The sequence below is a fragment of the Borostomias antarcticus genome (assembly GCF_949987555.1).
Source record: "Borostomias antarcticus genome assembly, chromosome: 5".
In the NCBI taxonomy this organism is placed as follows: Eukaryota; Metazoa; Chordata; class Actinopteri; order Stomiiformes; family Stomiidae; genus Borostomias; species Borostomias antarcticus.
In genome coordinates this window covers 14,623,713-14,647,974 of record NC_140238.1, presented here as the reverse complement: position 1 = coordinate 14,647,974, position 24,262 = coordinate 14,623,713, and the positions used below count along the sequence as shown (strand labels likewise).

At 49.7% G+C, this 24,262-nt stretch overlaps 1 protein-coding gene across 2 annotated transcripts in view; it reads right to left on the bottom strand.

Annotated features, from left to right (window-relative positions):
- Nucleotides 1–24,262, bottom strand: part of syne1b (spectrin repeat containing, nuclear envelope 1b) — a gene marked incomplete at its 5' end in the record, with an annotated part of 78,660 nt that overhangs the window by 1,612 nt on the left and 52,786 nt on the right. Inside the window, 51 exons of one of the 2 annotated variants that reach the window (XM_084438205.1) lie at nt 1,681–1,739; nt 2,752–2,844; nt 2,973–3,185; nt 3,371–3,499; nt 3,647–3,847; nt 4,140–4,351; nt 4,637–4,760; nt 5,389–5,525; nt 6,185–6,253; nt 6,436–6,778; nt 7,058–7,249; nt 7,474–7,611; nt 7,726–7,908; nt 8,098–8,248; nt 8,369–8,556; nt 8,821–8,983; nt 9,428–9,594; nt 9,725–9,883; nt 10,936–11,091; nt 11,787–11,912; nt 12,034–12,228; nt 12,603–12,837; nt 13,059–13,153; nt 13,312–13,459; nt 13,558–13,712; nt 14,094–14,240; nt 14,393–14,575; nt 14,724–14,928; nt 15,147–15,280; nt 15,423–15,593; nt 15,717–15,872; nt 16,104–16,259; nt 16,413–16,589; nt 16,866–17,015; nt 17,301–17,483; nt 17,591–17,723; nt 17,819–18,015; nt 18,219–18,350; nt 18,466–18,639; nt 18,770–18,970; nt 19,123–19,242; nt 19,352–19,453; nt 19,581–19,790; nt 20,139–20,294; nt 20,417–20,548; nt 20,645–20,798; nt 21,116–21,216; nt 21,482–21,613; nt 22,219–22,416; nt 23,364–23,537; nt 24,008–24,202. In XM_084438205.1, coding sequence (XP_084294331.1) covers nt 1,681–1,739; nt 2,752–2,844; nt 2,973–3,185; nt 3,371–3,499; nt 3,647–3,847; nt 4,140–4,351; nt 4,637–4,760; nt 5,389–5,525; nt 6,185–6,253; nt 6,436–6,778; nt 7,058–7,249; nt 7,474–7,611; nt 7,726–7,908; nt 8,098–8,248; nt 8,369–8,556; nt 8,821–8,983; nt 9,428–9,594; nt 9,725–9,883; nt 10,936–11,091; nt 11,787–11,912; nt 12,034–12,228; nt 12,603–12,837; nt 13,059–13,153; nt 13,312–13,459; nt 13,558–13,712; nt 14,094–14,240; nt 14,393–14,575; nt 14,724–14,928; nt 15,147–15,280; nt 15,423–15,593; nt 15,717–15,872; nt 16,104–16,259; nt 16,413–16,589; nt 16,866–17,015; nt 17,301–17,483; nt 17,591–17,723; nt 17,819–18,015; nt 18,219–18,350; nt 18,466–18,639; nt 18,770–18,970; nt 19,123–19,242; nt 19,352–19,453; nt 19,581–19,790; nt 20,139–20,294; nt 20,417–20,548; nt 20,645–20,798; nt 21,116–21,216; nt 21,482–21,613; nt 22,219–22,416; nt 23,364–23,537; nt 24,008–24,202 — 8,204 coding nt within the window. Of the gene's footprint in view, nt 1–1,680; nt 1,740–2,751; nt 2,845–2,972; nt 3,186–3,370; nt 3,500–3,646; nt 3,848–4,139; nt 4,352–4,636; nt 4,761–5,388; nt 5,541–6,184; nt 6,254–6,435; nt 6,779–7,057; nt 7,250–7,473; nt 7,612–7,725; nt 7,909–8,097; nt 8,249–8,368; nt 8,557–8,820; nt 8,984–9,427; nt 9,595–9,724; nt 9,884–10,935; nt 11,092–11,786; nt 11,913–12,033; nt 12,229–12,602; nt 12,838–13,058; nt 13,154–13,311; nt 13,460–13,557; nt 13,713–14,093; nt 14,241–14,392; nt 14,576–14,723; nt 14,929–15,146; nt 15,281–15,422; nt 15,594–15,716; nt 15,873–16,103; nt 16,260–16,412; nt 16,590–16,865; nt 17,016–17,300; nt 17,484–17,590; nt 17,724–17,818; nt 18,016–18,218; nt 18,351–18,465; nt 18,640–18,769; nt 18,971–19,122; nt 19,243–19,351; nt 19,454–19,580; nt 19,791–20,138; nt 20,295–20,416; nt 20,549–20,644; nt 20,799–21,115; nt 21,217–21,481; nt 21,614–22,188; nt 22,417–23,363; nt 23,538–24,007; nt 24,203–24,262 lie in introns of both variants that reach the window. The other variant, XM_084438204.1, reaches the window with a different exon arrangement.

Sequence of the window (24,262 nt, the reverse complement as noted above, 5' to 3'; positions counted from 1 at the left end):
GGATGTTCCGGAAAGCTGCCTTTGAGGTTTTTGTCCCGTTAGATGCAAAGCATGCCAAGAAAAAAGAGCGTAGCAGTTAAAGCAGTCTCTTTAATGGTGTAACTCTCTTTAATGGTGTAACTCTCTTTAATGGTGTAGATATCTTTACTGATGTAACTCTCTTTAATGGTGTAACTCTCTTTAATGGTGTAGATATCTTTAATGGTGTAACTCTCTTTAATGGTGTAGATCTCTTTAATGGTGTAACTCCCTTTAATGGTATACCTCTCTAATGGTGTGACTACCTTTAATGGTGTAACTCTCTTTAATGGTGTTACTCTCTTTAATGGTATAACTCTCTTTAATGGTGTAATTCTCTTTAATGGTGTAGATCTCTTTAATGGTATAACTCTTTAATGGTGTAACTCTCTTTAATAGTGTGAGTAACTTTAATGGTGTAACTCTCTTTAATGGTGTAACTTTCTTTAATAGTGTAACTCTCTTTAATGGTGTTACTCTCTTTAATGGTGTAACTCTCTTTAATGGTGTATATCTCTTTAATGGTGAAACTCTCTTTAATGGTGTTACTCTCTTTAATGGTGTCCAGTAACTCTGCTCTCATAGCAGCACCGGTGAACCTACTCTGAATACACCATCATCTCTCAACACAGGATGATGTCAAACTGAATTGTCAAACTGAACTAAAGGTACTTTATTATCTCTGACAATTCACTATCTCATTAAATTATGCTAAAGGACATACAGTACAGAGCATTAGAGGAACACAGCAATAAAAAGGTGTGGTTTATAACAAAGATGCCCCAAACCTAGCCACATACCCACCTTAGGGACAGTGCCTACAGTTACCCTGGCCTAGCTGACACTGAGGCCTGTTTTTTAATCTCAAATTGGATCACACAGATGATGTCTGACTCCAGGATGGTAAAATAGCGGTGACGTCTGTTTTACACTTTTGATTTACAGTTTGTCAAGCATGTCTGTCACTACAGTGCCCCATAACTCTCTATAAATGGAGACCTGAGAGGCGAGATCCATGGATAGCAGATTGAGGGGGAGGGGAAAATGGTGGGTTAGTCAGTGAGATAGAAGAATAGATGTCACACACAAGAGAGAAAGAGAGCGAGAGAGAAGAGACTACTGCCATCATTATTGTTCATTGCAGACGCTTGCTGGCTTGGCAATTCAGGAGGAAGGGTGCGTGTGGCCACTGACGGAAAAGGAGCATTATAGCTCTATGGTTACCAAGGCGACTTGAGAAAAAGTTTGTGTTATGCACAGAGGATGCTCTCTGTGTTTTGCGATATTAAGCAGCTGAGTACATTGGCAGAGAAGAGGCCTTGCGTTATTTGTTGCGGAACTTGTATCAAGGGGTTGTGTGGGATACCACTCGTCTAAAACCCTAGCCTCTACAGTATATACTGGAGTGTCTAGAATATAGAAGATGATGGAAGTCATTGTCATGAACCAGTAAAAACACAGCTTTTCAGCATGTTCTATCCTTCTAGAAACAGCTCCTCATATCTACAACAGGTTTTCTGGCCCAAGGTGACTGAAATAGGAGTGTGAGACTTGGGGGGGGGGGTCATCTCTGGTTACTGAGTCTGAATGGGCCTCCAAGTGCATCATGGACTGATGAGTTCCATTATCTTCTGGGTGTTCTAGAAACCAGGAGAAAGGTACCTGCGGTGTGGACTGCTCTCAGAGGGTCCAGGATGTGACAGACTACTTTTGCCCCGTTGCTGTTTGCAATGAACAGGGGGGTAAAAGAAAGAAAGTATGTTTCAGTCCAGGCAAATAAAGACAAAGCTACCGATGAAAGAAATCCCAAATGAAGAAGAGGAGGAGCAGCAACAAAAATCATATGTGAAGGTGAGAAATAACCCATGGGAAAACAAGGAATCTGGCTTTTTGAAGTGCTCAGCTAATTTGAACTGCTTTAGCTGCCTGGGAATGCAGTTACAGACAAAGTGAATTTATATGCTGAGGTACAGTTTCTGCCATGTGAAGCACAGTTTGTTATGGGCAGCAGAGACATGACATGCACATTCCTAATGAACTATCTTGCTCTCTGGATTGACCCGGAGACAAGTCATTGCTTCTCAGAGCATGGTTCATTACTTAATACATTTTGCCTTCCTGCAAAATGTATTGGTTAAGACAAAGCAGGCTTTTTCAGTATTAAGCGAGCCAGTGTTCCTTGGGTACTACAGTACAGAGACTAGCAGGACACTAAAGAATAAAAGAGGAATTGAAAGCTTGAAAGTACAGAGGGTAGAAATTGTATGTGGAAATTGGAAATATAATAATAATAATAATAATAATAATACATCTACAACTAGGGCTGCAATTGAAAACAAGTGAACCAGGAAGAGCAAAAAAGAAAAGAAAAGAAGGGATAGGGATAAAGAAGAAATAACTCCAGGGTTTATCTCTGGGAGGGGAGACGACAGCACTTTGAACCACAGTTCCTGTATGAAAGGTGCTATATAAATAAAGATTGATTGATTGATTGACATGCGAGAGTGGATGGGTGGAAACGGAGTCAGAGTTTGGAGGGAAGGTGTGTAGAGAGGTGTGGTCCAGGGGTGTATGGGGGTGTGGAGAGAGGTCCTGACATGCCAGGGGTGATTCTGGTCTAAAACTGGGCACCTGGGGGCATTCGGGGCACAAGTGATGCATTGTCTTAGGGGGGAGTACCAAAACACCTTCCCTTCTTGGAGAGCACCATGTAGCGTCAGGACAATACATTACCGATCGACGGCGACTTGGCGTGCTCCTGCCTGATGCAGGGCTGAGAGAACCGGAGGTGTCTAGCTCATCAGCAGATGACCATGAAGAAAGATCCTGAGAGGAGCAAACACAGAAGGAGAGAGAGAGAAAGACGATCAACACAGAACGCAAAGCATGGTTCACCTTAGATGAGTGTATGACAATGTTCTGTATGACACAATCGCCGCTGCTGTTCCTCTGACCTGTTGACTGCTGGTGAGGTCCAGGTTCTTGGCCAGCTCCCTCAGGTCTCTGGTCACCTCCTTCAGCAGCAGTTTGAGGCGGTTCCCGATAACGTGTACCTTCTCCTTGGCCTCCAGACAGTCGCTGCCCTCAGAGTTGACCAGCAGCTGGAGGGACATGTCCTGCAGGGAGGCCACCTTCAGCTGGGAGTCCAGCAACTCCCGGCGGATTTGCTGTGCGGGTTCACGACAGGGTCAGACGCAGAGAGGGTCTCAGGATCTTACAGAGACAAGTCACTCACAAGAAGTTTAACCCGAATAGTTTAGAGCAGCCATGCACTAAAGTTATCAATTTTCATGGTAATATTGTCACACTCTCTACGATGTTCCTACAATACTACGCAATTATGATTGTGTACCGTGAGTGTCTTGTGATGCTCCTGGAGTGTGTCCCTGTCCTGGCTGGGATCAATGGGGACGATCTCGTTCCTCCTGCGGTCGATGTTCTCCAGCCACAGCAGAAGACCATGGCTCATCTCATGGAAATCCTGAGGAGCAGATGAGGATAATAGATCCTCAACATTTTGTCTAGCTAGACGGATTGATAATAATGAACCCCTTCAGATACTGTCCTTTTAACTGGTATTATCTCTCATACAAACATGAGTGGGATAGATGGGATAGAAGACGCGTACGTGACACTCCATGAGGGCACTCTGGAGCGACGACCTCCATTCCTCCAGCGAGGAGCCCAGGTGATCCCAGCGGTTGTTCATCTCTTTCAGCCTGACCTGCAGCTCCTGGGATTCCTCTGTGTTCGACTGCACAAACTCCCCACTGCATAGGTTGATAGACAGCACTATGGCCTTGCGCTTATCAACCGCCTTCTGGAGCTCCTGTGGAGAGAGGGACGGCATGACGAGAGGTAACAATATCAGGAAGGGGAAATATCCACCGCGACAAGTACATTGGCAGAAAAGAGGCCTTGCGTTATTTGTTGCGGAACTTGTATCAAGGGGTTGTGTGGGATACCACTCGTCTAAAACCCTAGCCTCTACAGTATATACTGGAGTGTCTAGAATATAGAAGATGATGGAAGTCATTGTCATGAACCAGTAAAAACACAGCTTTTCAGCATGTTCTATCCTTCTAGAAACAAGGCTGCCGATTGGGGAAGCCGCAGTTCACCTTGAGTTTTTTGATGCGCAGCTCGATGGTGTGGATGTCAGTGCTGAGGTCCAGCCTCCGCTGCTGCTCAAGCTCCTCCTCCGCCTGGCCCAGCCACGCCCACAGGCTGTTGAGGTCGGAGTTGAACTGCTGCCACTGCTGCAGGTTCTGCTTCAGACGCATCTCCTTGCTGAGGGCCTGGGCCTGCAGCAGCTCCCAGCGCTCGATCACGCCTGGACCCGCGGAGAGAGGACGGATCATTATGTGCATGGAAAACTATGGTGGAGCAGCAAACTTCTTTGTGAAGGGACGAGGGAATGCCATTATGAAGTAGTGCATTATGAAGTACTCTGGGATATCAGTGGAAGAGAAACTTTGGATTACCAATGGGAGAAACGTTGAGAGATCAATGGGAGAAACTTTGGGATATCAATGAAACTAAAAATGAAATATGAAGTCTTTAGTCCAGCCTGTCATTGTATGGCATACTGTACAACCTCCGCTGAGAAATGTTTTACCTGATTTCTGGGAGCTGCTGGCGTCAGCGAGGCCAGACCCAGAGCCAGAGCCCTCCTCCTTCAGCTCATAGCCCACTCGCTTCACCGTGTCAATGCTGCCACGGCACTCTCCCAGCAGACGCATCTACAGGGACAGGGCAGTCATGGCTGTCACTGAGATACTAAAAAGTGGTAGAGGGACCAGCACTCACAAATTCCAAAGAATGGATGAATGATTGCTTCACAGCAACATACTAGATAGGCAGGATGAACGTTTCAGCCTTACGGCTACAGTATCTCCAGCGTATGCGTGGGAAACAGGAAGTGTCACTGAGATACTCCCAACACATTTATCAGTTTGGTCAGAATATTCTCCTATTATCAGATAGGACATCCGTTTTATAGATTTTCGATCGATTTTTTCAGTTTAATAGTTTTATTTTAATTTTTCATTGTCACACTGTTGCACGCTTTGATATGATCAGACGTATATTTCAACTCTTTTCCTGATCTCCATATTAGCTAAGCCTTGGGACCAGTCATGCAGCAGACTGCGAGCTGCTCCAGTAGAAGAGTTGGACCAGTAGTAGTGAGCCTGGTACTACTCACATATCCCATGTATGAGGCGGTATGAGCCTGGTACTACTCACATATCCCATGCATGAGGCGGTATGAGCCTGGTACTACTCACATATCCCATGTATGAGGCGGTATGAGCCTGGTACTACTCACATATCCCATGTATGAGGCGGTATGAGTCTGGTACTACTCACATATCCCATGTATGAGGCGTCCAGCTCGGGGCCCGTGGGCGTGCGGCTGCGGAGGATGTTCTCAGTCTGCTGCAGGTGGAAGCGGCTGGAGTCCAGGGCCTTGTCCAGCTGCAGGATGTGTGTCTCCAGACAGCCCCCTGTGGACGGGCACACTGGTCAACAACTCTCAGAAGAAGTATTATGCCACGTTTGGAACAGCTGCATCACACTTAAATGGCTGCTTTAAACAATCCTTCATTTCAATTAAGTACCAAACTTTGACTTGTACGACGTCATTAATACAGTGTAATCCACCCAAAAAAACATAATGATACAACAGACAAACATAATAGCATCTCAAACAATCATCTTTAACATGCATTTAATATACAAGATGCCAATCAAAACTGTGCTTGAGGTGAGCTTCACATACTGCAATTAAAAAATCTGACCTGGGTTGAATTACTGTTTGAAATACTTTTATATACTTTTCTGTGCACGATTGCTCTTGTCTGGCACAATGGAACCAATGGGCTGTTCCCAGACATGCAGACCCCAACCACCTGCCACTCCAGGCAGACTTGGGAAAATGCAAAAATAATTGAAAGTATTTCAATTGTATTTGGACCCAGGTCTGGACAGAAAAACGGAAAGTTAGAAAGGGATGCTGCTGGTTACGGTGCCTGCTGATATGTGTGTGACAGAAAACCAAAATCAAACTCCCAAGACAGTGAGCAAGGCTGTAAGTGTAAAGTCAGACCGTTGATGTTATTTTCCATCGCAAACATGAGGGCATGCTGGGGCTTCTGTTGCCTACCAGAGGAGAACCTCAGCGTTTGCTCTGTAAGTTTAACAAAGGCCTCAGGGCTCTCTGCGATCACTACGTCTGGAAGAAACACGTAGATAAGCACATACAGTTCATACAAAGCAGCGTCATCATTTAACCCTGTAGACTGTTATGCAGTCCACTACAGCTCGTCTCCCTGTATGACTTTGGCTGTGTGTCTCTATTGTTATGTAATCAGACCAGTATCTGCCATAGAGGACAGAGAAGTTGTGCGTACTGACCTGCCAGAGCGGAGGCGGAGCCCTGGAGGAAGTCGCCCTCCTCGCCCTGCTGCTCTGGCCCCTCCTCCTCCGACATCAGGGCCCTGCTGGCGCTCTCCAGCCCGCGGCTCAGGTCGTAGTCGTGGTCCCACTCCAGGGGGATGGAGTCCACGCTGGCCGGGGTGTCCCTGCCCGAGCGGTCGGCCCGCGGCGGGGCCACCAGGGAGGCGGAGCGGCTGGAGGATGGCTGAGGGGACGCCAAGCTGCCGTCCCCCATGCGCTCGCTCCAGGGCAGGCTGGACAGGTCGCCCGCCTCGTCCAGCTCCAGCTCTCGGTCCGAGAAGGAGTGCTCCTCATCTGACAGCTGGAGGAGGAGGAAGAGGAGGAGAAGGAGGAGGAGGAGAACATGTGACATATAGATAGATAGATATGTGACATATAGATAGATAGATAGATAGATAGATAGAAAGATAGATAGATAGATAGATAGATAGATAGATAGATAGATAGATAGATAGATAGATAGATAGATAGATAGATAGATAGATAGATAGATAGATAGATAGATAGATAGATAGAGAGATAGAGTACTTTATTTATCCCAGGGGGGGAAACTGTTGGACATAAAAAACACGTGACTCACTGGTAAGCGAATGAGCTTCTTGTAGTAGCGCTCCACTCGCCCAAACACCTCCTGGCAGTATCGCTGCAGCTCCTCCAGCTCCTCCTCAATGACCGCAGCGTCCAGCGGCTCGCTCTTCTCGATCAGTGCCTCCCCCTGGTGGAAGATGTGCTCGATCTTGGCCGTGGTCAGGGAGATCTCCTGCTGGAATGCCTGCTCAGGGGGGAACAGTAGACACACATTGTCCATGCAGTAAAATTGAAAAATGGCATTTCCACAGAAAAATATTATATTTTACTAACCACACAGAGAAATACATTGTAGATAATTGGATTGCATAATTGGATAGTTGATCATATAAGGGAAATTCACCACGAGCATAACTCAAAACATACCACCAGTAACATGCTTTAAAGCAGGAGGGTGGGCATGCTTACCCTGAGCTGTTTGATCTTGGCATGGATGTCACACTCAGAGAAGTGCTCTATATTGGTGAGCTGCAGGTCCATCTCTGTCAGCCACACCAGGATGCTGTCTCTGGCCGTCTCAAACTCCTCCCTCTGACTGATAAAGTGCTGGAGGGGGCAACCAAACGATCGCTTTTGTTTCACAACAGAAGGGATCAAACGGATCTAGCATGCCATGCACGCAATTTTTGTTCAACGAGACCTTATGTGTGCAAGCGGTACCTTTAGCCTGCGGAGAATGGACGCCACCCTCTTCTGCAGGTTGTCCCAGCGCAGGTTCCCGTTGTGGGCCATCTCTCGGAGGCGGCAGGAGGAGTCGGTGCGGTTCTCCCGGGCCAGGCGCCGGTACTGCTTATTGATAAGCTCCAGCTGGGTCAGGCCCTCATGGACCTGCCTCTGAAAGGCCTGATAGCACACACACCAAAACCGACATATTACAACAATCACATATTAGTCATGGGATTCGTGTAATGAGTTGTGACCTGAGGGGAAGAACCATGAGGATGCCGTCATATTAATGAGAGAAACATATGCTATGTGGTAGTCAGTTAGGTACTGTAGGTAGGTACTTTATTGATCCCCAGGGAGTTGTACCTCAAACTTTTTCAGTTCCTCCTTGGCTACAGTGTAAAGTACACCCGACGAGTTGGGCAAAGCGGCCGTCTTTTCCGAGGCCGCCAGCCACTCCTCAAAGTGCGTAAAGTCGTCTAGGAACCTCTGCCACAATCGCCACGTCTCCTCGATCCTTGAAGAAACAAAGCGACGATAAACAAGATAGTCAGAACCTTAAAAATATGATCACAAGCGCAAGGTTTCTATCTGATGCTTTTAGCGGTGGTGTTAGATATCGCCGTTAGTCTCGTACTTTAGCCTCCTCTCCATGGACAAAGCGCAGATGCTCCTCCAGCGGCGGTCCAGGCTGCGCGTGGCCTGCTGGATGGAGTCGCACTCCGCGTCCGTGGCGCAGGCGTCACAGTCATGCAGCAGAACCTCACACAGGTTCAACACGGATGCCACCCCTGTGCTGTGCTTCTCTATGTCACGCTGCAGCTCCTGGGTGGGGGTGGTGAGAGAGAGAGAAAGAGAGAGAGAGAGAAAGAAAGAGACAGAGAAAAAGAGAGATGGTGAGGATAGGATTATACCCCTGTGATGAATCCTTTGACCATTCCAATGATAGCTGTAATTCGTAATCTAAAATGAGTTGGTCTGTATTCGTTTATGTGAATGGACATCTATGTATCAGCAGTGAAAAAATGAATGCATTGTACAGTATGCTTGAAAGTGTCAGTAAAGTGTCCAGTAACGGTCTTCTGGTACCTGCTGCAGGTCCAGCTTCCTCTGGATCTCCTGAGAGTCGCAGGTGTCGTAGGCGATGGGTTTGGACAGCTCCGTCTCGATGTGGGCGAGCCAGGAGCGTAGGCTGCTCATGTTCTTGTCCAGCTGATGGACCGCCACCAGAGTCTCCCTCAGTTTCTTCACTCTAGCAAAGGAACACACAACCACATGGCTTCAAACACCCAACTGAAATTGAAGAAATCAGAGATTAATAAAGGATGATCTCATCCCTCTCAGCACAATGCTCTTTCATCTCTCCCTACTACTTGCTATTCCTCCCACCATAAAAAATAGTCGCAAACTAGAATTTAGACCAACGTCAGGGTGTGATGAAGGCTCATTGCCGAAACGTTGTCCATTAAAATCACAGTAGAGGAGAAAATTTGAGCGTGCAACTTTCTTATTTTTTACTGTTGATGTTCCGTAAGTCTGCACCTCTGAAAATGAAGGGTGTGCTCCACCTACTGTATATACTGTATATTCCTCCCACTATAAAATGGTTATACCTCACTGTTGGGCAGTGCTGGGTGTTCAGTGCGTGGTTTGTTATCATCCGGCAGCAGCAGTAACAGTGTTTCCGTGTCCTCACCTGGCTCCGATGAGGTCCAGGAGGTGCTGCCACCGCTCGCCCACCTTGCTGAGCTTGTGTTCGATCTCGGAGGCCTTGCTCTCGTGGCTGGCCCTGGCCAGGCGCTCGCCCATCTGGTGCAGCTGCTGCTTGTTCTCCTGGGCCACCGCTATCTCCTCCTGGTAGTCCTGAAACCACCACACACATAGCCGCTGAGTACAGGGGGAATACCCAGGGATCCGGACAGACGTGATGCAGTGTTGCGGCCGATTATAACCGAAGTGTTGACAGGTGTCGGTCTCGGTTGTTCGCGCTCACCTTGCGAAGCTTTTCGATCATCTCCTCGATGCTGACGTCTCCGTTCTGGGAGACCTTGCTCTCCATGTGGGTGAGCCACTCGGACAGCTCCTTGTTCTTCTCGTTGAACACGACCCACTCGTTCAGCTTCTCACTCACCTGCTGCCTGCGTAGAGACAGCTGGACAGACAGACAGACAGACAGACAGACACACACACACACACACACACACACACACACACACACACACACACACACACACGTCAAGCTGTTAACCAGTGATACAGATCCATCTGTAAAGGGTAAATTATGAATTACAAGATTAATTCACACTACAGCAGTAATTTGCATTTACACTATTACTGTATAATAACAATCAATCAACCAATCAAAGAGCATCGCAGACTACACAGACAAACATTCCAATTTCCCAAAATCACAGTACATTCTCACAGAAAGCTACATGGTGGCCTGCTTGGACATAGATGGGAGTATGAATAAACTGCTGCCCAAGAAGTCAGTAAAGCCTGTTGCTCAGCAGTGAGGAGAAGCAGGTTATTGTAGAGCTGTTACAGTACCTGATGTGACACATCCACAGCCAGCACACTTCCTGTCACTATGGTTAAGTATCTTCTCTACTAATGCACCGGATGCAAAAGCACATCCTGTTTTGCGTTGAGGTTTCTGTAGTCACACTCTCTGAATCTGCCTCTAACCAGAGCAAGTAAACAGGCTCTGTAAAGCCTGCAGATACTGTAGGCCTACAGTAGTAAAGTAGTATTATAAAGATTTACTCTGTCATACAGTCCATCTTCACAAAGACTTTTCATAAGAATACTAGTGTACATTCTGTTCAACTCCCTCAAGTTCAGTCTTGAGGGAGTGTCATTTATTTTCATTGAAACAAGGACATACTTAATGATTCTTTCTTTTGTATGTGTTCTACGGCCAATGGCATTAGGTTATGCTATAGCCAGTGATTCAGGTTCAAGTTCAATCCTAGCCCCAAGTCAAAATGGTGAACATGTTTATTGTGTATAAAGATGACTGTACACCCCACCACCTTGTGGGGACAGTAAGTCATTACAGACTGACTCATTTCAACTTGTTGGGGTGAAATGCAGCCGGCCAGCAAGTAAACCAGCTCTGTAAAACCTGCAGATGCAGATAGCAGTCTACAGTAGCAAATAGTGGTGAAATGTCTGTGTTGAAAATATACAGGCCTGTGGTACCTGATGGCAGATCTCCTCCCACTGGCGCTGCAGCAGCTCAATGCGCTCCTGCAGGACACACAGGTCCTCAGCACTGATGTAACAGGAGAGAGACTCTCTCAGCACAGTCAGGTGGGCCAGGTCCTCTGTCCAGCCATCAAACGTGCTCTCCAGGTCCTGTTGATGGGACACAGAAAATTACCATTTTCTTTAAACACTCAACAGAATTTTAAAGTTGGTACTGGAACCTGGATGTGAGGCATCAATGAGAAACCACCCTGAGGGTCAAATCTCACCTGCCAGACAGTTGCCCTGGACTTGACTTACCACATGGAACAAGATTAGCTTTGAAATGCATTTAGGGAAGTACATATTGAGTTCACATAACCTCAGAACCACAAGCAGTAAACAGCTTCTGGCACTGGTAAGGGGACATGGAGGAGTGTTGTTATTAGATTACGCCCAAAGAGTGGCAATTGAGTTAATCTGTAATTGCATGGAGGTCATGCCTGGAAAACAATTTATGCTGCATCAGAGGTCACGATGGCCAGGAGCAGACACCCTTGAATTTCAATGTGTACTTGGAGGTGATTCATCATGTAAACATGTGGAGTATTTCTGAGTGTTCAATACACTCAAGACAAATATGTTAAAGATGAGCGAGAGACATTTCTGTAATCATTTGTAATTCTTTGAGGCAGCATGTTAACTACTATCATTTCCTGTCCTCAGTCCTTAGAAACTCATTTGATTGTCAAACTGGTCTGACCAAAATGTCCAAATATTTTACAGTATAAGTATTTACTGTAGTCAGATCACAATGAGGCCCCTGTGGGTGAGGCATGTATTAGATCAGAGAGGAGCTACTGTACCTTGCAGCGCATCTGCTCTGTCTGCAGGTCCTCATGGTGGTCTGGAAGGGGCTGGGACAGCTGCCGTTTGAAGGCCCTCAGCTTCTCCAGAGAACCCTCAATACCTCTCTCACACCTCTCCCAGTCCTGTAGACATCACATACATGCACACAAATATCTCAACACTCTTATCACCAACAATATTCTGTAGATATGCGAGTTGTCGTTATGCTTTGGTGGAGGACACCGTTTTTGTGGCGGCTTGTACCTTGAGCAGGTTGGCCAGTTCTCTCCTCTGGTCCTCCAGGCAGACGTGGGCGCGTCTCCAGCGTTCCTGGATGTCGGTGAGCTCCCCCTGCAGGGCCACCTCTGCCCGGCTGTCCGCGGAGAGGAGCAGCTGCCTGCCGGCCTCCACCGTCAGGATGTAGCTGCCCTGCTGACGCTGCAGCACCTTCTCCTTCAGCTGTAGGGAGGCACAAGACAGACCCAGGTTTGGGGCGAGCTGTCTTTCCTGTACACTCACCGTGACCACAACCCGTTTATTCTGCTCTCACTGTTATTATTCTCCGCATCAAATTACAGCCGAGCTCCCTCCCACATCATATTACAGCCGAGCTCCCTCGCCCCGAGGCCTGGCTTTACCGCGCACGACCTGAGGTGGGTGAGCCGTAGCCTGGCTAACGCCTAACTAGAAGTCCCCCGCCACAGCTTCCCCTGAGCTGTGAGCCACGTTAGTCATCAGACAGAACTAGATGAGCCTTGGTTACGTGGAAAATCTAGTCCATAAGAAGAGAAAAACTATTCCTCCAGAGAGGGCCGCGGGAGGGGCTACTGTACCTGAACGGCGTCCAGCATGGAGCGGGCCTGCTGCAGGGGCGCGGGGGCCCCGGGTTCGAGGGCCTCGGCGGGGTGGGACACCTCCACCAGCCACTTCCTCAGCTTCTCGGCCATCTCCCGGTAGCGCTGCCACTGGCGGATCAGGCCGTCGATGATGCCGCGCCTCTGCTGCGCGCGCCGCACCACGCCCTGCCACTGGTTGCTCAGCAGCGCCAACTTCAGGTTGAACTCATCCCTGCGGGACGGGGTACACGGTTTACAGTGGCGGTTGGCAGGAAAGCGAAGGATTTCAACGTGTCATCACGCAGGAAATACCTCTCTCCCCTTAAAAGGAAGCATGACTACATGTCTGACATGAATAAGGAAAAATCACATCGATTATGTAGTGAACTGAGCCCTCTACTTGTCCTCCCTACACACTTTTTTTTTAAGGAAGCATGGTGATTGATGTGTTACCTGTCGTCAACCTGGCCCTGCTCCAACATCCTCTGTCCATCGCTGATTATTGAGTGGAGGATCTGCTGACGGCTGAACATCTCGGCCTGGAACAGCTGTCAGGAAGACAGAGTCAAGGTTATTACGGTGAGCGTGGTCTATAAACTAGACCTACAGTATACTGCTGTTCTGCTGTATGCGTCACTCAGGGCCGTCTTCTAAACACAGGGCGTCACGTTAGTTTTGCAGACTCTGTTGGTGAAAGGACTCCTACCTCGTGGGCTTTCTGCTGCTCCACGAGGCTCTGGTAGTTCCCAGAGATCTCCACGGCCAGCTTCTCCTCCGTCTGCACCAGGAACTCCATCCAGGTCTCACACTTCTCCAGGAAGGTCTGCTGCTGGAGCAGGAAGGACTGCAGCTTGCTGGGAGGAGGAGGAGGAGACCATGGCACGTTAGCTCACCACGAGTCATTTTCGTTCAAGTTAAATCACTTCACAGTGAATAGTTTTTTTCAATCTACCTGAATCTTTCTGTGGTTTGGGCCGAGGCAGAGGACCAGCTCCTGTTGAGGTTCTGCATGCGTTTGATCTCAGAGTCGTTGAGAGGCAGGCGGTAGCCCAGCTCATTCAGCCTCTCCAGGTCTGGGGCCATGCTGCTGAACTTTAGCATCTGCCTCTGTAGGAGAGCAACAACACAACCCGAGTTTTGCTGTGTTCACACCGGGCGCAAATTTTTCCTGCGGCGCGGCGACTTTACATAGAAAGTCAATACAATTCGCGCGAACTGGGCAGCGGGCGGCACGGGTGTCGCGAATCGCAGAACTCGGCGGCGCAGCGGCCAGGATTCGCCGCGCGCCGACATTCGCAAAAGTTCATTTTTTGTAACTTTCTGCGGCGGATTCGCGCGGCGACCCATTGATCCCGCGGCGAGATTGGGCGAACTGGGCGGCTCAAATTTTCTCGCCGCGCCTGGTGTGAACACAGCATTAGACTGATAAACCTTGGCATTAGCATTCAATAGGAGAGGTACGGCCTGATCTAGCTACAGTCAGATCACCTTGAGCTTCTCCATGCGATCCTGGATGATTGACAGGTCAGAAGAGCCACTGGGATCCTGAGCGTTCAGAGCCTCCTCTGCCTCGACTATCCAGCGGCCCAGAGAATCCAGATGCTCACTGAAGGTCTCGGAGTCTTGAACTCCAGTCTGGGTTAGGCGGGGAAGAAAGGAAGCCACTCGGTGTCAGTCGGTGTCAAAAGACTATCTACAGACTGTAAAAATGACTTTCAAATGAGAATGAAGAATCAACTGGAACAGAGACGCCGAATAGTAATGGTCAGACGAGCTGCCTGCTGTACCTGCAGTGTAGCGAGCTGCCTGCTGAGAGCCTGCTCCACGACGGCCAGGCGCTGAGCGAGGGACAGGTGGTCTGACTGGACCGCCAAGGCCGCCGACGTGTCCACCTGCTGCTTCAGCTGCTCTCCCAGTTCCTGGAGCACCTGCAGCGAGGCCTGCACCGGAGCCTGGGACCGCAGCAGGTCCTGGGAGGGACGCGGCCACCGCACACAAACACGCATGAGCGCACGGGTCACCTCACGATCACGCGTGTAAAAGGGACGTCGATGGAGGAACACATTTTTTGGGGGGCGCGAACGGTCGGGCCACTAGCACCGGCCTGGTCTCACTCACGTTGCAGTCGTGGATCCAGTTGGACACCTCCTCGTCCGCGATGTCCTTGCTGCAGGCGGTCTTGAGTAGCTGGTCCGCCCGCTCCTCCTGCAGCAGGACGCTGGCGCAGCTCTGCTCGCACAGCTCCTTGTAGCGCTGCCACAGCTGCAGCAGGGCTTTGCTGCTCCTCAGGACACCGGCGATCTCCTCCAGCAGGCCAGTCCACCTGAACAGGAGACAGGAGGCCCAAGTATGGCTGGTGTAACTTGCCCTTGGGGATTCATTTAAGCATCTACTGTATGTACCTAAGTGTGAATTCTACTGCTTATTTGATAAAAAACCCTACCTGCGGGTCGCTCCTTATACATTCAAACATGGACATGTTGCAAACCTAATTTGATTTAAGTGGCGGCTGTTCTGTCTCTGAAGCTGACATGTGCTCACCTTGCGTTGACATCCTTCAGGGCGTTGTTGAGGGAGTCCGACACAGTGGGGTGGCACTCCTTTAGAAGCTGGTGTGTCACGGCTCCGAACTTCCTCAGACTGCTCTCCTGCTTCTCCAGCTCCTCCTGCAGAGTCTTCACGGTGTAAAAGAAACAACAACAAACCACAGAAGACTCTAAATGTCTATCCAGCCAGGCAAGAAGAGAGACAAAATCATGTTATTTGGACTTCTTCCGCCTGCGGTTTAATGATCAACATGTCAGCAATCCTCCGAACCTGCAGGCTCTCCACCTGGAGCTGCACGGCCTCCAGGGACCCGGTGAGGAGACGATAGCGAGACACTGAGTATCTCCCCTCCATCAGGTAGCCGTTGATCTCCTCGGACGCTCGCTTGTACAGGCTCCACTGATCCAGCACCGATCTCAGGCTGATCTTCAGCTGTCCTATCTGTGGAGCCCCACCTCTCCCAGTTAGTCAGCCCACACTAACGACAGCCAACAGTACACGAAGGTTTGCAAATAACGGTATTAAAACGGTATTAAAATCGGAGGATCAGAGAGCATACTGTACCAAGTGGTCCAAGTTAGCCCAGGTGTGATTGACACTCTGGAGCGTCTCCATGACGACAGCGCAGGCCTCGTCAGTCTTGTTCTGAACGAGGGCGCAGCCCTGCTCCTCCACCCTCTCCACGTCACTCTCCTTCTCCTTCACCATCTCTTCCATCTCCTGCATAACACACAGACATACACACAGACACACACACAGACACACACGTCACAGGCAGCAGGAATTCAGGGGGACGGTCAGCCTATTGTGTGACATTGAATACTTCTAATTTCAGACATGCATGGCAGGAATAACAATGCAACATACAGGGATACACAGGACACACTGCTTCTCAGGCGCTTTGCCAGATATACCAAATAGTAGAGACACAGTAGAGTGGCACTTCCCTACCTGGCAGTCTTTAAGAGCGTTTTGTACTGAGGTCAAGTTCTCTATCCGGTGTTTCCTCTTCAGCCTCTCCTCCTGCGTGGCCAGCCAGGTCTTCAGGCCCTGGATGCTGCTCTCGTACTCCAGCCAGGACTCCAGCAGCCCTTCCAGGTACTGGACCTGCAAACGCAACGCAAACAAGCATGTTTAAGCACTGCGAAGATCACGTAGCGTAACCCGTGAATCCCACAGGTAATTCTAAGTCATTCTCCAGCAGTATTAATTCTGCGGAATATCAATGTTGACTTCCTGAGTTCCTGCGTGTGTTCTCACCCTCTCAACAATGAGGCCCTGCAGGATCTGCCAGCGGCAGTTCATGACCCCCAGCCTCTCAGCCAAGTCGGTTTTGTCGCTGCGCTTGCTCTCCGCATCCTGACCGCCGGTCTGCAGCACTGACTGGTTCACAAAGTCCACTGTCAGTTGTTTACAGCTCACATCAACTCTGAAGCCCTGGGGAGAGAGAGAGAAAGAGAGAGGGAGAGAGAGAGACAGAGACAGAGAGAGAGAGAGAGAAAGAGAGAGAGAGGGAGAGAGAGGGAGAGAGAGATAGAGAGAGAGGGAGAGAGAGACAGATAGAGAGAGAGAGAGAGAGAGAGAGAGAGAGAGAGAGAGAGAGAGAGGCATTATGTAGGCTACACTGAGGTGTGAAGTGAAAGTTAGGTGTTACTGTAGGTGTTCGATGTTCAGTAGATGTAGCTGCTAGCTTAGTGAGCGTTATTTTATTACTTTGTACTTCTGCAAGTAGTCCTGGATGACTGTAGATCCCACTGCACTCTTGAGGTTCTCCTCATCCTCCTCAATCACGTTCTCCATCAGGGACATCCAGTTCACCAGCTCAGAGATGGCGTGCCGAGACGCCAGCTTCTCCATTTGGAGCTGAGGAAAGAGCGAGAGAACTTATTACTGTAACTTTGAAAGTAAAAAGTCTCTCTGGCTGGCAAGTTATTTAATCTCTCCAAGACTCATACCTAGATTAAAAAAAAAGCATTATCAAACAATATTGAATAAAAGGGGGGACTAGTAAACCCCAAGCCATGGAGAGGCAGTGTTTCCTGAGTCACCACTGTGTAGGAAGCGAGACGGGAGATGAGGGTAATCCTATTTGCCGGGGGAGCTAAGCTCTGTTCAGGCTGTGACAGGTGGCTGGTGGCGCAGCGGTACCTGATGCAGCTTCTCCTGCACCACTGGGATGCGCGTGAGAAGCTCCGCCCACTGCGTGTCGACGCGGGCCAGCTCGGAGCGCAGCACGGCCATGTCCACCTTCTTCAGGCGCAGCAGCTGGTTGCCCTCAGCGACCACCGAGCACTTCAGGGACGAGCGGCCCTCCACCTCTTTGCAGAACTCCTGCGAACGAGAACGACCAAACGCTGTCAAGAACGTGTCACCCGGAATGTCCCCGACGTGTCACTGACTGTTGAGACCAGTTCGATCCGATCGGCACGTCGGCTCACCAGGAACGCAAACAGGTGGTCCCTGACCGACTCCAGCTCCTGTGGGACCAAGACCGCCTGGGTGTTCCAGAACTCCAGCCGTTCTAGAGCGGACAGCAGCCACTCGCTCAGCTCGACGGACTCAACCTGATACCTGCAGATCATAAAGGACAGGTTTGAGACCATCCCATAATAATAAATGGCCACACTTCTTCTTAATGTCTGGCTGACGTGGAGCCTAGTCCTGACCTGGTCCAGTGTTTGAGGATGGCGTCCAGGCGCTGCAGCTCTTTGTTGACCTTGGCGGTGTTGTTGAGCCAGTGCTCCCCCAGCACCGTGAGCTGGTTCTCCAAGCCGGGGCAGCAGACGGTGAGCAGCAGCCTCTTCCCCTCGTCCAGCACCTGGTAGAGTTTATGCTGGTGCTCCGTCAGCCTCCCCTTCAGACCCTGGAGAGGTGGACCATCATGGCAACAGATTATTTTAGAGTAGGATTAGTATAAGATTACTTTAAGATTATCTGGACACATCCACTGCATCCTTTGTGACATTTAGTGCTCACAATGTCTAAAGCTGCTCGAGTTAAGTCAGTTCCACTGATTACATGTTATAATAACATACAGCCTGATGTAAACTGATAAAAGTGGCATGCCTGATACAGTGAGATCCTATCCATGAGCTTCTCCTCAGTCTCCTCCACCAGGCCCGCGCTAGGGATGCTCCCCTCCACAGCCTCCAGCTGTCGATACAAGCCCTCGTAATCCTGCACCAAGCGCCTCCATGTCTGAGAGAACAAGTGAGACACAGTCAAACCTAAGAAGAAGGACAACCCAGGTAGCATGATCACACTTCTTGACGTGTGTGATGGCTGTTTGTTCATGAGGGTGACGGTCGCTTACCTCCAGGGTGTGCTGCAGTTCCACCCCTCTCTTGTGGGCCTGTTTGAGGACACGCTGTGCCTGGGCCAGGGTCTCCTCCAGAGCCTGACCCTCTCTGGGCAACACAAAGCCGCTGATCTTCCTGAAGAACGTCTCTGTCAGGATCATGTGCGACTCCAGCCCCTGGAAGAACTCCTGGAGAAAGCAGGGACACGTGAGCAATATACTCTCGTTGCCGTTTTTTTGCTTTAATCAAATATTTATTCGGCGGACGGTACAGTGACGCTCGACGTGCAACTCGTGTGTGACAGCTGAACTCCCTAACCTTGTGTTTGTCAAGGAGATTCTGGACCTCCTCCACGGACTTGGCAACGACCCTCTGGTCGGCGGCCATCTTGTCCTGGGCTGTGTCCACCAGGTCGGCCAGGTCCTGGAGAGCGCGCTCATACTGGCCCTTCAGAGCCATGTTCTGGTTCAGTCCACAGCGGCGCGAGCCCACCGTCATCACCAGCTCCTCATAGGCATCCTGAGACACACACACACACAAACACACACACACACACACACACACACACACGCACACAAACGTTGGGTTAAATGATACTATTGTTCTTACAACATTTACACTATGTCACAGTAGCAATTGCACTATTTTGGAGGGTGTGAGTGTTCTGATACCTGCAACTTGAGCAGCTCATTGGTGGAGATCTGGTCTGCTTGTAGTTCTGCCCCTCTGGTTTTGAGCTCTGTGATTCTCTGTTCAGAGTCTCTCAAACTGTCCTCAGCTTCTCCAATGACCTGTATGGATACAAACGCCAATGAACATCTCAGACGTTCTCTGTTTCTCTTTTACATACTTGTTGGTTGAAAAGGGTAGGTCAGATGATTGAGCCGTTGCCACTCTTACCTCTAGCTGTTTGGATGCTGGTCTGTCCATGGCTCCCGCCAACACATGGAGAATCTGACACTTTTTCTCATTCAGAGCAGCGCTGAGAAGCCGCAACTCCGTCTGTTTCATTACAAAACAAGGCATCATCATTGCGTGTCAACATCATTACAATACAAACGTACAGAGACATACCGTAAGCCATAGCAAGACAGTACAGCATACTACAGTACAGACACAGAAGTCTAACCTGATAGGTTTTAAGTTCCTGCATCCTGGTCCTCATGCGTTCACAGCGCCGCCCCAGAGCGGAGTCCAGAGCTGCCAGTCTGTCTGTCAGGCAGGCCAGCGTGTCCTCCAGCAGGGCCTGGTCCTCCCCACACAACCCCGTAGGTCTGTCCAGGAGACCCCGACTCTGGCCCACCTCAGCGGTCACCTCACTCACATCCTGCCCCAGGGTCTGGAGGGAGCAGTTACAGTTCCTCAGTCACAAACATGCATGATACTAAAAACAATACATTTAATGTGTTTGGCACATTTCAAGGAACTCAAAGTCACCATAGAACAGAGAAAATAAATAAATACATTATAGGTGCCTCTATAGTAGGCATTATGCCAATATGTCATTATAGAACTGCATTCATTCTGCAAGGTAGGTAGGTAGGTAGGTAGGTAGGTGGGTAGGTATAGTACTTTATTGATCCCTGAGGGGGAATTACATTTCTTTTAGATAGATATTGCATAAAGAAAGTAAATGCTATGTGCTTAGTGATGAATGTCATTGCTCAGAGACATGACCCAACTGTACCTCCTGGTTTAGCAGCTGTGTCTCTGCGTTCTCGGCCAGGAGCACGGAGCCAGAGAACAGGGCGTTCTCCACACCGTCCAGCCAGGAGGAGGTGGCCGACACGGCGGCATAGAGCTGCTGCTCCATCTGGATGACCTGACTCCCGGCAGAGCCATCCTGCATACGCAGAGCAAAGCACAGACGGACCTTTCAGTACATTATGATCACTCAATGAAAACTTGCAGTAAGAGTAACAGTAGCGGAACATGATTGGGTGTGTAGTACAGTAGTGGTCTCACCCGGGCAGACATCTCCTCCACCGTCTCGCTGAACCCAGCATACAGAGTCTTCAGGGAGGACTTGTCCTGGACTTGAGTCTCTCCCTTAAACAAGAGCCCAGCTGTGGTCACTCGAGCGGTTCTAGAATAGACCTGTGGAAATACAGCACGACCGCTGTCAGTGCCCTGTAGCCATACCTCGGGAAATTGCTAGGCGTTCATTAGTGGGGCCTGGTTGTGGGTTAGTACCGGCTGTTTGTGGTCCTGCTCCAGGGTTTTCCGGAGGAGCTTCAGCTTGGTTCTCAGCTCCAATCTCAAGCTCTCCCACCTCTGTCTCATCTGCTCCTGGGCAGCCTGGGTCTCTCTCTCCTGCACCACCGCTGGAAAGAACGGCTCAGTCATGCTGCAGAAGAACATAGGGTGACAGAATGAAACATACAGTATGACAGAATTCATAGTTAGTAGGAGAAACAGATATTGAGAATGCTATTGACAGTAGTACTAGTACTGAAACTCCATGTTTAATACCATAGAATTTGAGCAATCATTTATCAAAGCTCTATGTTTTACATGGACTATGACTATGACAATAAATTACACTACTACTACTACTACTACTACTACTACTACTACTACTACTAATACTACGACTACTACCACTACTACTACTACTACTACTGCTAAAAATAATAATAATATTTGTGTCTGAGGTTGACATACCTGACACTGCTGGGCGAGGCCTGCTGGATCAGGATCTCTTCTCCTCTGCTGGCCACAGACTGCAGCAGCTTCTTCTGCTCAGCCAGCTGCTCCTCCAGCTCCTGAACAACACCAACAACAGCTCCCCATGAGTCAGTCAGTCGACCGCAGCGTTCTCAGGCTCTTCTGATGACTATTCCGACACTGCTGTTATAGCGGCAACACACTGTAGTAGTGCATGAGTAGTTCTATCACAAGCTATGTAGAAGAGTATGTGTGCAGTGATGGGCTTGCTACAGTAGTAGGGTAGAGTATAGAATAGAACTATTGTGCATGTGAGAATACGCGGTGTGTGAGATCTGTGGGGTCCAGTAGTACTGTAGCTACCCTCTGTCTCTGCAGGCTGTCCTGGTGCTGCTGGGAGCGGGTGGTCCGGGCCTGGGCCAGCCAGTCCTGTACACTGGAGCCCTGGGACAGGCTGGAGTCAGACTCACTGTCATCCTGCTCCTGTAGCGAGCCCTGGATGGGGGGGGGGGGGGTACAGGCAGAGACAGACGGGTATTCATTCAGAGGTTCTTGGGTTCTTGTAAAAAGACAAATATGGTTAATTCTTAAGTGATTTTAGATCTTGACTTTTCCGCAAAGTGAGGGCACTGTGTGCATCTTGATGTTCGGTGTGTACTGTATGTTTCATTACAAACATCCAAAGAATTATTAAGTCCCAAGAACCGCACACTCAAACAGAGAGAGATAGCCCGGAGTCCCTGATTTGTTGGTGCTCTCATTCAACCAATCACATCCCTCGAAGCATTAACAGTAAAGAATAGTGGGTGCTAACAAGCAGGCACCATGGCAATGCTCAAAGCAGACATTACATGTTTCCACAGTGAGTCTTTCAGTTCCTCCCATGCAAGAGCGGCCTGTAGGACACAATACATTTTCTAGGTATTACATGAACTTGCTAGAATACTGTACTGTCAAAACATGGCCAGGACAATGGTGACATGGTAAAACGGCATAATAATGGTACAGCTATTCCATGGCAGAAAGCCTGAAGCTTTGACACTGACAGGTCTGTAAACCGTGAGAATGACATGCATGTGTGTCCAGACAGAGGTCCTGACCTGGATGTTGATCTGTCTGTCCCACAGCATCCTCTGCAGGTCCAGCAGGCCGCCCTTCAGGGTGCGCAGCTTCCTGGCCAGCTGCTCGGCGTCCTCCCTGGTCTTGGTCCCGCCCCGGCCCTCCAGCAGCAGGCTCTCGCTGTGCATGGAGAGCTCCGACAGGGCCGCCACCTTCTGCTCGATCTCCAGCAGCATGTTCTGCAGCAGCAGCAGGAGAGAGGCCAGCTCAAACATGGTGCCCCGCCCCCACCTCCACCTCCCCCCACTCCTTCTCACCAGGCCCCCCCAGGAGAGTGTCGGTGGAACAGGGGCCCCCGGGGTCGGTGTGGGCCCCCCTCTGTGGCAGCTCTGTCTGGGTGCCGCCCAGCTCTCATCCTTGGCCCGCCTCCCCAGCCTCACCTCCTACACAGCACATTATCCCTAATCCTTCACGTCCCATGTTCAGCATACATGCTCCCACTCAAGATCAAAGGTAGAAATCCTTGCCCGGTCTGGACCTCAGGTCCTACTGGTGAAGAATCCAGTACTACTCCAAAGCAAACGCGGCCTCATGTGTTTCTGCATGAATGTTTTCCTATTGATCTAGATCAGAGCAATAAGCGGTGATGAGTAAGTTGACCGGATCTTTCCAAGGCAGAGAGCGTCTCTCCCTACTTGGATATTCGAGTAGGCCGGCCCCCTTAGTCACCGACACCAATCACTGCAGCGGAAACTATTAATCGTCTGAAAGCCACCACCCCTGAAGGCCTTGCCCTGCCTTGCATAGGCCAGAGTCACACTGAGACATCTGCATAATCTTCTTAAGACTAGAGTAGCAGCTGCTTAGGACACCAACCATCTGAATGCTTCCTCTAACTCTGCTAATGAGCTTGTTTACCAGGTTCCAAGCCTATCCCCTCAAGAGAATCCATGTGGGAGAGAAGTAAGAAATGTTATGTTATGAAGAGAGTGTAAGTGCTTATATAACTATCTGGAAGAACATAATACACATATGAAGGTGATCATAATAACATATGAAGATAATGTTAGAGATGAATAAACATAAACAGAAATTATATCTGTACAAGTCACATCAAAGTCTCTCTAAACCGACTGTTTTATTTATGAGTAATGCTTGGCGAGTGGCCAGCAGGGGGTGCTCTTACCTGGCAGTCTATGAGCTGCTCCTCCATGTCTGTGTCCTGGATGCTGGGCTCCAGGGTGGAGCTGAGGGAACAGCGGGTGCTGCTCAGCCATTGGTCCATCTCATCGGCCTGGCAGTGGTAGCGCTGCAGGGCCTTCTCCTGGCGCCGTTCCTCCAGGCTGTCACTTATGCGTTCCTGGGCACAGCAAGTGGACAGCGTGTCTTTAATATCTCTAAACCATAATCATTCTTCTTCATCGTTTGGGTCAGTTGTTGCTTTCCTCTCCCCCCAGGCGCGGGGCCAAGGGGCTATCCTTTTACCACCCCGAGCCTGGGCGAGGGGTCACCCAAGCTATATATCCTGGCACACCTCCAGGAGCCATGTCACCATTTCGTCAACCACAACCATCAGGCCACGCATTCCGTTGGGTGCCCGATATATCGGACAGTCCTGGATGACATGGTCTGCGGTTTGTTCCTGGGCGCCACACTTGTTAGTCTGCAATCATTGATGGCAGACTAACGCTTGAGTGTCCCTAAACCATAATCATTGATGGCAGACTAATGGTTGACTTGTGCCACTAACAGGAAGGGTTAGGAAGGTCGCCTTGTGGCAGTCTTCACATACGACTGCTGGATTCCAGATGCACACTACAGCACAGTTACCTCCAGAAGCTGACGTTTCCCCGAGGCCTTCATGTGGATGGTGGCCATCCTCTCGCCCAGGACAGTGAGGGAGGACTGCATGGCTAGCTGGTAAGCCTTGTCCGAGTCCGCAGAGTAAGAGATCAGCTCCTCTGTGAAGCTGGCCTGCAGCCTGTCTATCTCTCCTTGGAGCCTCTGGATGTCCTCCAGCATGACCTGGTGAGGGGAGCCATTGTTAGACTTTCAGAGGCATGGCGGGACACTCATCAAGGATGT